The sequence below is a fragment of the Plecotus auritus genome, assembly GCF_963455305.1.
Source record: "Plecotus auritus genome assembly, chromosome: 7".
Taxonomy (NCBI): domain Eukaryota; kingdom Metazoa; phylum Chordata; class Mammalia; order Chiroptera; family Vespertilionidae; genus Plecotus; species Plecotus auritus.
The window spans coordinates 121,332,964-121,346,118 of record NC_137774.1 but is presented as its reverse complement, the minus strand read 5'-3'; the positions used below and the strand labels follow the sequence as shown (position 1 = coordinate 121,346,118).

At 39.8% G+C, this 13,155-nt stretch overlaps 1 protein-coding gene across 1 annotated transcript in view; it reads left to right on the top strand.

The window, feature by feature from the left end:
* Positions 1-10,192, top strand: part of ARSK (arylsulfatase family member K) — a 32,202-nt gene extending 22,010 nt beyond the window's left edge. The window contains exons 5-8 of the mRNA XM_080679476.1: positions 517-688; positions 4,327-4,551; positions 7,549-7,773; positions 9,043-10,192. Coding sequence (XP_080535602.1) covers positions 517-688; positions 4,327-4,551; positions 7,549-7,773; positions 9,043-9,392 — 972 coding nt within the window. The 3' untranslated portion in view covers positions 9,393-10,192. The remainder of the gene's footprint in view (positions 1-516; positions 689-4,326; positions 4,552-7,548; positions 7,774-9,042) is intronic.
* The last annotated feature ends 2,963 nt before the right edge of the window (positions 10,193-13,155 follow it).

The window sequence follows — 13,155 nt, the reverse complement described above, 5'->3', positions numbered from 1 at the left end:
ATGAAATGAGTCAAATAACTTTTAAATAAATAGTAAGTAGGTATTTGAATTTTTTTAAGTTACTTAAATATATGACTTAAATCTTAAGTCTTAATCATTTTCACCAAAACTGTAAGCATTTATATATATGAAAAAGTTGTATTTGTTTTTACCAGATATTTTGCTATCTCACTAGATATTGCCATTTTTACTAGTGAACTATTAGAGAAAAGAAGTCTACAATTTTAGGGTGTTGATCTGAAATTTGAAGTGATTATATAACTATCTTAAAGTGCTCAGACCCTTTTTCTGTACTAGAATACTGCCTAATATAGCTCATGTCATTTTCATATCTGTTTTATCATTAGTGGGAATATTGACTATTTGTTCCTAATTTATTTATTTGTTTTACTATTTTCAGTACATGATTCATAATCATTCTTTTCTACTATCCTGAATAATTAAGGTATGTATGTCTAGTTCACCACACATACTAATGAGAGGAACATTACTACTTTGTTTTTCTCCCCTTTTTAGGTGTCTTATGATGCCATCAAAATCCCAAAGTGGTCGCCTCTGTCAGAAATGCACCCTATAGATTATTACTCTTCTTACACAAAAAACTGCACTGGAAAGTTTACAGAAAGAGAAATTAAGAATATTAGAGCATTTTATTACTCTATGTGTGCTGAGACAGATGCCATGCTTGGTAGGTGCTATAATAATTAGCAATTACATGAAGAAAAAGTATGTTATTTTGCCAACAAACCATGATTATGCTCGTTGGTGACTTGAATGAAATCCTGAGATGATTTTTTCTATCAGTTGCTTAGATACTTCAAACTTAGGATTATAAGACTCACATATAAAAATTGGATAATTTGCATTATTAATAGTAGAATAAAAGCCGTTTCTATTTTAATTATTTATAAATTAATAAATGCTCAGATTTTTTCATATGCAAAGAAAAGGTCATTAAAGGCTGTATCATCTGCTTGAAACAAAACCTTTTACCAGCTTTAATCAGTTATCAGTACAGGCATACCTCTTTTTATTGTGCTTCACAGACACCTTTTTTACAAATTAAAGGGAAGACCCTTCACCATCAAAAGGATTACAACTTTATTGTGATACTCGTTTTATTGTGCTGATCTGGAACCAAACCCTAAACATCTCTGAAATTTGCCTATATTCAGCCAAACACAGATACACGTGTGACAGGTCATTGTAAGGCAACTTAGGTTCTAGGAGATTAGACAGTTTAGTTGTAGAATCTTGTGACTTTGCCCAGACTAATACTGCAAAACAAATCCATTCTCCCAGGCCCCTCAGAGCAAACTTAACTAAAGGTGAAGTCAGTTTCCCCATGTGTATTCTGGTACAGAATCATTTTGAAATTCCTTCTCTAATTCAGCTCAAAACCAAACCTGTCTCTATAAGATGACTGTCAAGAAAGTGTTTGTAGAGTTATGGCGGTTTCCAGTTCAGGTGGAGAAACCCTGGTTTAAAAAAAATACACATTTTTATAACATGTTCTTTTCACAAAACAGTATCATTTATTTTGCTGCACATTGGAGTAGAATGTAATTGCATTAGTGAAGTATGGGTCAAACCTTTTCTGTACAAAGTAAACTTCAAGTGTGAACAAGTGAATGGTTGTTTCTTAAAAAGCATTTATTGGGCAAATATAGAAAAGTATAAAACAGAAAGCAAAACAGCCATATGGATAAATTATTTATAATTAGTATTAAAAGAGTCTAAAGGACCTTCCAATTGCTTACTCTAAAATACAAATAAGATTTTGAGTCAGTTTCTTTATCCTTAAATCCACACAAATGTTGAATTATATCTACATATTTTCTAATGTTAGTGATAGTCACCCATTTGCACCTTGAAAATCTCTTTTGAATGTTTGCTGCTATCCATTCTTCCACGTCTACTAAAGTGAAATAGGATGTAATGTTGCTGCAGGGAGTGTGGGAATACTACTCTTGAAGTCTCTTCAGGCAAAAAAACACACACACACACACAAAAAAAACGCAGCAGCTCACTTCAAGTTACAAAGGTTATGAAATATATTGTATCCTTGTTGTTAAATCTATAACTGATTTTGTCACCAAAGAGTATTATGGTATTACTGTTCACAATGCTTGTTCAACAAACACTTAGTGTCCCTTAGTAATCAGGCACTATTGGGCACTGGTAGTATGAAGTTGAATATTATTTTTTTAAATCATGTATTAATTAAAAACCCTTTAGCCACGTACTCTACCCGAGGGCCTTATAGTCACTGTTCCCTCTCCCTGGGATGCCTTCCCTTTGCTTTTTACGTAGCTGACTATTGTCAGTCTTTAGCTGGCAGCCTAAATATCACCTCCTCAGGGTATCTCCCCAGCCACTCTAAGTTAGTATACCAGCCCCATCATCCTACTTACTCTTGTTTGCTTACATCATAATCTTTAATTATTTTGTTGATTTATTTGTCTACTGTCCACTTCCCTTGAAGAATATGAGCTTCATGAAGGCAAGGACATTCAGTCTTTTTTTTTTTTAATCCTAAAATATACTTTATTTCCTTTTCTTTTTATATATATTTTTTTAATTGTTTGAAGTATTACAAATAGTAGTACATATGTCTCCTTTTTTTTCCCCCATTGACCTCCCCCCAGCCTCCCCTTCCCCCCAGTACATGCCTTTACCTCCCCCCCCCCCACCGCCGTATAGGGGACATTCAGTCTTATTCAGCATTGTATTTTAAGTGCCTAGCTTTGCAACCATAGTGCCTGCCACATGGTAAGAACTCAGTAAACATTTACCAACAATGATAATATATTGTTGAAACTACAGTAATATACAAGTTGTAGAGTCTTGGAGGACAGAGTGATTCACTCTACCTGGGGGAGTGGGGACTGCTTCACTAGGGAGGAAAGGCTTGACCTGGGTCAGAAAGGAAGAATGGCAATTTGCCAAGTAGATGGTGGAAGAAAAGGCATTCAAAAATAGAAGGCAGAATATGTACAGAGGCAAGAAAGTCTAAACTAACTGTTATTAGTTCAGGGAATTCTAAGTAGGTAGGGTTGTGAAAGTTAAAGGTGTAGGGGAAGCTGAGGGGGCTGAGCTTGGAGGGTGGACAGGGGCTTTGTGTGTTGTACTAAAGAATTAAATGATAGGAAACTGTGAAAAGGGTCTAAACTGGGTGTGACATGATCAGATATTTTAGAAAGCTATCCACCAGAATGGTACAAGGAATACTGTGGAAGGGAAGGAGGAGTGCCAGCAAGATCAGTTAGGAAGCAATTACAGTTGTCCAGCTAAAAGATCCTCATGGTCTGAACTCTGTAAATAACTCCATGGAGCCTTGGTCTCAGTTCTGACTAGACCTCTGAATCACCTGTGATTTTTTTTGTTTTTGTTTTGTTTTGTTTTGTTGTGTGTGTGTGTGTGTGTGTGTGTGTGTGTGTGTGTGTGTGTTTTAAAAAAAAGAGAACCCTGGATCCCAGATTGAGGAACTGCCAAAATAGGGATGACTCCTCTCTCTGGACTGTGCCTTGCTGTAATTCTTAATTATAATGAGGAGGAAGATTCAGGACACTAAGAAACAGGGACTGTCAGAGGAATGTTACTGTCCAGGTATTCCCCTTCCAAGAATATGCTACATCACACTCATATACTGTCTATACTACTTCCAGTCCTTCTTCAAAAATGGAATTCCGTAACCCTCCACCACCTTCATGGGCATGATCTGGTGATTGGGGATTTGGGAAAAGGGTTGCAGGGAAGAGGAGTTCTGACCCCTCTTATCACCTCCCATTGGGCAGCAATTGTGGGTCAGTGTGACATCAATCCTTTCACTATCGGACATGTATAGAGTGCTGATGTCCAGACCTGTCTTTTTATCATTCCAGTCACTAAAGGGAAAATTTCCCCCCTATTCTCTAATCCTATATAATAAAGAGCTAATAAACTAATTAGACCGAACAGCAGAATGACCATCCGGACGACCTTCCAGACAAAGCAGGGGCTGCGAGGGCTGAGGCAGCAGCTGGGGCGGCTGCGAGGGCCTACGTTTGCACAAATTTTGTGCATCAAGCCTCTAGTAGAAACATGAAAAGCATGCCAGCATGACCTTCAAATAAAGAAACTATACTATAGGTATTATATTTTCTCCTTCCTCTCTCATCTGTCCACTGAGGAACAGGCACAGGAAACAGTATTACTTAGGAGCAGTAGATAATATTCAGATGTTAAGTAGCATCCTGACAAACTCTTATAGGATAGAGTTGTGACGAGCTTATTATGATAGAATAAAGCATTAACTAATTAAGATTTATCTTGATTATATTGTAGGTGAAATTATTTTGGCTCTTCGCCAGTTAGATCTTCTTGAGAAAACTATTGTCATATACACCTCAGACCATGGAGAGCTGGCCATGGAACATCGTCAGTTTTATAAAATGAGTATGTACGAAGCTAGTGCCCATGTTCCACTCTTGATAATGGGACCGGGAATTAAGGCCAACCTACAAGTATCAGATGTGGTTTCTCTTGTGGATATTTACCCTACTATGCTTGGTAAGTAATCCTATCTAATAAAGAGAGAATGTGCTAATTAACCATCACTCCGTCACAAAGATGGCTGCACCCACAGCTGAGGCCAAGTTCCCATAAGGGAGCCTTAACAAGCAATCAGCAGGGACCTGAGGCTATGCCCTCCCCAGCCCCTGTGGGGCTTGACAGGGGACCTCAGGCCACATCCCCCACCCAGCAGGGCTTGACAGGGGACCTCAGGCTGGCAGGGCTTGACAGGGGATCTCAGGCCGTGCCCCCCACCCTGCGGGGCTTGACAGGACCTCAGGCCGCCTTCCACACCCAGCAGGGCTTGACAGGGACCCCAAGGTGCGCTTCCTGTCCTGGTGCTGGGCTAGGGGACCTCAGGCTGCTCCCCCCGCCCCAGCGCCAGGCTGGGGGACCTCAGGCCATGCCCCCCACCAGGTGGGGCTTGACGGGGGACTTCAGGCCGCGCCTGCCACCCCGGCACCAGGCCGGGGGACCTCAGGCTGCACCCCCACCCCAGCACCAAGCCAGGGGACCTGAGGCTGCGCCCCCCTGCCTGGCAGGGCTTGACAGGTGACCTCAAGGTGCACCCCCAGTGCTGGGTCGGGGGAACTCAGGCTACGCCCCCCACCCAGGGGGGACCTGAGGCTGCACCCCCCTGCCGATGGGGCTTGACAGGGGACCTGAGGTTGTTCCCCCCTCCCAGTGCTGGGCCGGGGGACCTGAGGCTGTGCCCCCCCCCCACCTGGCAGGGCTTGAGGGGGACCTCAGGCCATGCCCCCCACCCAGCGGGGCTTGACAGGGGATCTCAGGCCATGTCCCACACCTGGCGGGGCTTGATGGGGGACCTCAAGGCACGCCCCCCACCCCGGTCTGGGCTGGGGTACCTCAGGCCACACCCCCCATCCTGGCGCTGGGCCAGGGGACCTGAGGCTACGTTCCCTGCCCGGTGGGGCTTGACAAGGGTGGGACTAGCCAGGTCTGGATCTATCCCAATGAAGGGCGGGGGGGGGGAGGGGCGGCCGGGTCTGGGTCTCACGCGATTTTGAGGTACATGTGGGTGGGCGGGGACTTGACTCTGGGTCCAGTGGTGTGCCCCAGACTCTGACAGGAGGAAGGTTTTCATATACATTTTACTAATTTTCTTTCATCTCTGACACTTCTATTATAGAGAAAGAGCAAATAGCAATATTAAATTATTTCCTCTAATTAATCCCCTTTTAACGTGCACGAATTTCGTGCACTGGGCCACTAGTGTAAGTCTATAAACCTTTATTTGTAATAATGCTGGAGCATGAGTAAGCAAAGTAATCAGAGGCCCTGCTGACTTGTTTATAATCTTGAGCAACTCCTCTGTGATTCAATCTATATCTGAAATATGAGGATAATATTCCTCAGGTTCCTTTGGCCTTTACTCTCTGTAATCATTTTTCCTTCCAGAGATTCACAATCAGGATATGACTATCGAATAAGCCACTTAAGATATCTAGGTTCATAACTTCATAGATATGATTGTTTAATTTCTAGCAATGCAGATATACTACGTATTACTTTCTATTTTTTATTAGAAATATTTAATTAGACCTAAAAACACAGAACATTGAAACCAGAAAGGGGTGGAGAGGGCAACTACAGGCTAATTTTGGAACTATCCTGAGTACCTGGCCATAATTAATGATAATTTTTCTATAGCAAAAAGATAGTTTGAATTTAAAAAAAACACCTTAGAAGCAATTTTTACATTATATTATATTTAAATACCTCTTTTTTTTTTACAACCTCTTTTTAAGTTAGACATTTCTCATGCTATTGTTTATATGTCTATATTTGATGAGGAAAAAGATAAATTATTTTTCCTTAAATCAGTATAATCTGGGATTTATCAACATATGTTCTGCAAAATACTAATTCCTCAAGGTACTACTTGTGGGTAAAAAAAAGTTTTGTTATCAAATAACTTTGGAACACATGGAATACTATACACCACCTCTGAAGGTTTATGATATGTATCAGCAATAAATTTACATTTACAATAAATTCACCTATGTAATTTTAACCATTGTTTGCAAACAAGTGTGACTAATAAACCGCTTCTTATATAGGTGTTATTAATATCTCATGGAACAAATGTGAAAAACAACTGTGCTTTTTAATCATTCAGAAATAAAGGACTGATGATATAAATTAATATTTGTTGGGGGTTTCCTGTGTGCCAGGTACCGGTCTCAGAATTTCATATAAATTATCATATTGAAACCTAAAATAAGCCTATGAAATACAGGTATTATTATTATTCCCTTTACAGATGAGGAAACTAAGATTCAGAATAGTTAACATGCCCAGGCATGGTTATTGGAATAAGCACTTGGATGCAGGCAGTCCTTTCTAATGAAAGGGTAATATGCAAATTGACCGTCACTCTGACACACAAGATGTCCACCCCCATGTGGTCAAAGATGGCCGCCACAAGATGGCCAGCAGGGGAGGGCAGTTGTGGGTGATCAGGCCAGCAGGGGAGGGCAGTTGGGGGAGACCAGGCCTTCAGGGGAGGGCAGTTGGGGGCAACCAGGCCTGCAGGGGAGAACAGTTGGGGGGACCAGGCTGGCAGGGGAGGGCAGTTTGGAGTTAACGGGCCAGCAGTGGAGGGCAGTTAGGGGCAATCAGGCCGGCAGGGTAGCAGTTAGGCGTCGATCAGACTGGCAGGGGAGTGGTTAGGGGGTGATCAGGCTGGCAGGCAGAAGCAATCAGCCAGGCAGGCAGGCGAGTGGTTGGGAGCCAGCAGTCCTGGATTGTGAGAGGGATGTCAGACATCCTTTGAGGGGTCCCAGATTGGAGAGGGTGCAGGCTGGGCTGAGGGACAACCCCCCCACCCGGTGCACGAATTTTGTGCACCGGGCCTCTAGTCTACTTATAAAATACATGTACAGCCTCTGTGACCTTTAATGATGTCATTAATGAATGTCCAACTAATAAAAAAATGAGTTATTTTAAAAGATTGTATTATTTGTGTTATAGACATTGCTGGGATTCCTCTGCCTCAGAACCTAAGTGGATACTCTTTGTTGCCATTATCATCAGAAATGTTTGAGAATAAACATAAATTAAAAAACCTACATCCACCCTGGATTCTGAGTGAATTCCATGGATGCAATGTGAATGCGTCCACCTACATGCTTCGAACTAACCAGTGGAAGTATATAGCCTACTCTGACGGTGCTTCAGTATCTCCTCAACTCTTCGGTAAATTTGTTCATATATTTCCTAAGTGTAGTATGATGTGTGCTGAGCTGACCTACACAGTGTTGCCTAAGAGATCCAGTAATCATTGTTACATGAATATCTGCTGCTTCTCATGGTGGGACAGTCTACAAACGATTGCCCATGTGAGGAGCAGATCCTTTGCAAATCACCTTCTGTATTCCAAAGCTAGTGCCCTAAAGCTTCTGATCTGAGACTCAAGATCGAAACCACTGTTTTTCTCTGATCAAGGTGTCTTCTAATGGTTATCTTTCCCAGTCAGTAGTTAACACCCTCTCATTATACCTTGCTTTCAGCTGTTCTGGAGGATTATTACCTATCTATATATATATAAAATCCTAAGCCACCGGTCAGCTGGTCAAACGGTCGATCGGTTGCTATGACACGCACTGACCACCAGGGGGCAGATGCTCAATGCAGGAGCTGCCCCCTGTGGTCAGTGCACTCCACAGCGGGAGCGCCACTCAGCTGACCTACGGGCGCTAGATGCTGGGCTCACAAGCTCATGAGCGCAGCTGCGGCTGCGTGAGCCTCTCCCACCTCCGCAGCAGTGCTACCGGCAGTCTGACATCCCCCAAGGGGTCCTGGATTGCGAGAGGGCGCAGGCCAAGCTGAGGGACCCCACCGGTATCTTATAGAGCTTTACAACACTAGTAGATGATAGCATTATCCTGCAAAACGCCTCCTAGCTTCACTATTCTGTGAATTAATTTTAAAGCAGCATTATTAGAATTGAGGTTTTATTTATCCCTTGCCTCCTTTTTGCACATACAATATGTACTAATGCCATTATTAATATTCATTTCTCCCTACATTTCCTTCCTTGTTACAAATGTCAAAATTATTAACTCAAAATAATTCTTTAGTTCGGGTTGTTGATATGGGACAATAAAGCATACTATTCTTTTTTTTCGGCCTGTCAAAGTAAGCAAGGCATCAAAGTCAGAAAGAATTAGCGCTAAGCCAGCTCACTAGTGATAAGGATTTGACTGTTTCTGCCATCTAAGTGTGGATTAGAAAAAATGGGATAATGGGATGATGGTAGGGAGATAATTTGAGAAAACATTCAGAGAGGTATTTAACTTTTGGTATATTGTTTACCACTTATACTGGCCATCATCGTACTCTACTAAGAGGAACTGAAAATAAAAATAAATTCTAAAACATCATCTGTCACAGAGTAATGACATTCTAAAAAATGTTCTTGTTTCAGGTAATTATTTTGACAAGTATTTAATTTTTTTCTTTCAGATATTTCCTCAGATCCAGATGAACTAACAAATATTGCTACAAAGTTTCCAGAAATTACTTATTCTTTGGATCAGAAACTTCGTTCCATTATAAACTACCCTAAAGTTTCTGCTTCTGTCCACCAATACAATAAAGAGCAGTTTATCAAGTGGAAACAAAGTGTAGGGCAAAACTATTCAAATGTTATAGCAAATCTTAGGTGGCATCAAGACTGGCTGAAAGAACCGAGGAAGTATGAAAGTGCAATTGATCAGTGGCTTAAAACCCATACGCCTCCAAAAAATATCTCAACAAAAATAAGAAATAATGTTCTGGAGCTATATAGAAATATGTTAAAAGATAATGATTAATTATGTGTTTTACATGTTAGTTTTAAATGTAAACTTTTATTACAGGTATTTTTACTTTTAAAGAATGTATATTATTTTAAACTAGAAGCCCAATGCACAAAGATTCGTACTAGAATGGGCTTTCCTTTCCCTGGCTGCCGGCACCGCCTTTCCACTCCGGCCCCTCCTTCCCACACTACCAGAGGCCCTGAGACACCTGGGTTGGGGCAGAATGCCTGCGTCGTCACCATGCAAGCATCCCGCCCCTGTCACTCGGTGGCTGAGTATGCAAATTAACTGCCATCTTTGTTTGGTTAATTTGCATATCACTCCTGATTGGCTGGTGGCATAGCAGCGGTACGGTCAATTTACATGTTTGTCTATTAGGTAAGATAAAAAATCATAGAATTACATATTTTCAAAAATGATTACTAACATCTCATTCTTAGCAACTTCTTACAACTTAATGGAAGTATTTAAAGGATAAAATCAGCCTAACCGGATTGGGTCAGTGGATAGAGCGTTGGCCTGCAGACTGAAGGGTCACAGGTTCGATTCTAGTCAAGGGCATGTACCTTGGTTTCAGGCACATCCCCAGTAGGAGGTGTGCAGGAGGCAGCTGATCGATGTTTCTCATCATTGTTTCTAATTTCTCTATCCCTCTCCTCCCTTCCTCTCTGTAAAAAATCAATAAAATATATTTTTTTTAAATCTTTTTAAGGAGAAAATCAAATAGAATATAAAGTTACATTCATCTGAATAATATAAAATGTAGAATAACTTCAACTATTATTACTTATGAACCATAAAATAGTAATTTGTGAGTATTTGGTGGTATCTGATGAATTATTTGTATTTGATGGGACATGGACTATTTATGTTTATGTGGTGCGAGTATTTGAAATAATTGATGGGATATAGACCCTGGATATGACTGACTTTATTATTGCTTTTTAAAAATGTATCAGGTTGGCAAAGGATGTGAAGGTATTTCATTGCTGGGTACAAGCTTTAAAAGGTACAAAGGAGTTAACAGTGAACATGAAGTTTCCTCTTTCCCAGTCACCCAGTCCCCCTTCCTGGAGCCCACTCCTATAACCACCTTCCTATGCATTCTTTTAGAGACAGACCATGCATCTACAAACTTTATACTCTTAGACACACACACACACACACACACACACACACACACACACACACAAATGGTAGCATACTATACAAAAATATTCTGCATCTTGCTCTTTTTCTTCCCCCACTTAACAATAGGTACCTAGAAGTGAAATTGCTGGTACAAGACCTATGTCTAGCAAAATTACACAAAATACTACCAAATTACCCCTAAGAAATGATACCAACTTAAATTCTCACCCAGCAATGAAATACCTTCACATCCTTTGCCAACCTGATAAATTAAAAATATATTATTACTTTTATGAATAAGGTATAATTTCATATGCTTATTAGCCATTGGAATTTCCTTTACAATGACCTATCCTATTTTTCTATTCTTTGCCCATTTTTCTTTTGATGGTTGGTCTTTTTTATTACAGATATGCTTTAGATATTAGATCTTTGTAAGAAAAGCTGAAAGGTGTTTTTTTTTTTCCTTTTTGTAATTTATCTTTCGACTTTGTTGTGGTGTTTTTTACATGTAGAAATTGGTATTTTCATGCAATCAAATTTATGAATGTTTGCTTTTGTAGCTTTGGGATTTTGTCACATACATTTAGAATGGTCTTCCCCACTTATCTTCTTTAGAGTTTTATTTTTCATCCTTCTTGACCCATCTGGAATGGTTATCAATTAGAGATCTAACTTTAGTTTGTTTTATAAAATGGCTATCCAATTGACCTCTCGCTGAGTAAACTAACATTAATCCCATTGGTTAGAAAATGCCACTTCATTAATAACATCTTTTATTGAATAAATTATCTTTTCATCTATTGATTTAAAATGCCATTCTTTCAGAACATTTTTCATTTTTCAATGGACCATTCTGATTTGTTTATTGGTGTGATATCTGGTCAGACAGGTCCCTTTGCAACAATTTTGTTCTTCAGAATTGTCCTGGCTAATCTTTTTTTTTAGTAATGTTTTTATTGATTTCAGAGAGGGAGAGAGAGACAGAAACATCAATGATGAAAGAGAATCATCCATTGGCTGCCTCCTGCACACCCCCTACTGGAGCATGTGAATGGGAATCAAACCTTAGTCTCCTAGTTCATGGGTCAATGCTAAACCACTGAGCCACACAAACCAAACTGTCCTGGCTACTTATATTTCCCATACAAATTTAGAATAAGTTTGTCTAGTTTGAAAAATGAAAAATCTTGTTAGTCTTTTCATGAAATCATATTAAATCCATAGCCAACTTTAGGGAGAATTGAATTCTTTATGAAATTCAGTTATTCTAGAGTATGCTTTTCCCTTTCTTCACATCTTCTATGATAACATTCAGTTTTCCTAAAATAGATCAGTATCTTCATAGAGATATTTGGAAAGTAGGAACCTTTTAAAAAATACCACCTAGGTCCCGCTCCACACCAATTGAATTAGAATTCTAGGGGTGGCACCTGGGCACTGTTTTGTACTTATGTTGTTTTGTTTATTAAGCTCTCCAGCTGATGATCCTAACATATAGCCAGAGGTGAGCTTACTCCTAGTTGTTTTATCATTTGTTGGTGGTGGTGCTATTTTTAAGTGGATCTTTCTTCTATTATATCTTCTAACTGGTTATTGCTTATTTATGCAAACTCTATTTCTATATGTTTATTTTGTACCAAACCATTCTATTGTTTGCAGTAGTTTTTCAGTGGGTATCTTATGTTTTCCAGATACAAAAACTAATCTGTAGACAATGATTTAATGGTTCTTCAGCGAGTTTGTATGAGGTTACCTTTGTAGTTATGTATAAATTGCTGAGAAATAAATTTCACTTCAGTTATATTCTGATGTAAAATCCGTAAGAAAAACATCTCAGTCTTAGATTATTAAGGTTAAAGGTAAAATATGCAAATCTACCTTCCATCTCCTGATTAAAACTAAAGAACATAAAATAGCTAAGGCGTGGATGTATGTGCTAATTTTAGGAAAAAATGAAACAATAATCATAGAAATATGGTTCTGAAAAAACAGGCATGTGAAGATAAATATAATCCACTTGTTCTACCCAAACCCTTTAATATGGACCCCTTGTTAGAATTTACCAAGCACTTGTAATATTTTAAATATGTTAGGTACAGAATCATAATTAGGTATATTTAATTTTAAGGACAATATCTAATTCAAAATGGCATCTAACATTCAGAAAAACAGAAAAACTTGCAAGACCAAGACAAATTACTTAATGCCAGAAACTGAGTGAAACCAACACAAACTATAGACTGGATTGAGGACAATATTTGGGCTTCATTTTTAACTACCTCTACTGCTACCATCCTGTTACAATCTACCATATTCTGATGTTTAGAATTTTGCAATAGCCTCCTAAGAGGTTTCCCTGAGTCTAACCACTGCTGATTCTATTAAAATATATCCAGTCACATCACTGGATACTCAAGACGCTCCACTGGTTTCCCATCTTACTCTTTAAAAGCCTAAGCCAAGGCCTAGAAGGCCCTACTGATCTGCCAAACATTATCTCCTGCACACTGCCACTTAGTTCACGCTGCTCCAGCCACACTGACCTCCCTGTCTTCCGGCACACCAGGCATGCACCACCTCAAGACCTTGGTGCTTGTCAATGCTTTTGGCCTGGAATGCAGTTCTGCCCTCAGATTTCCAC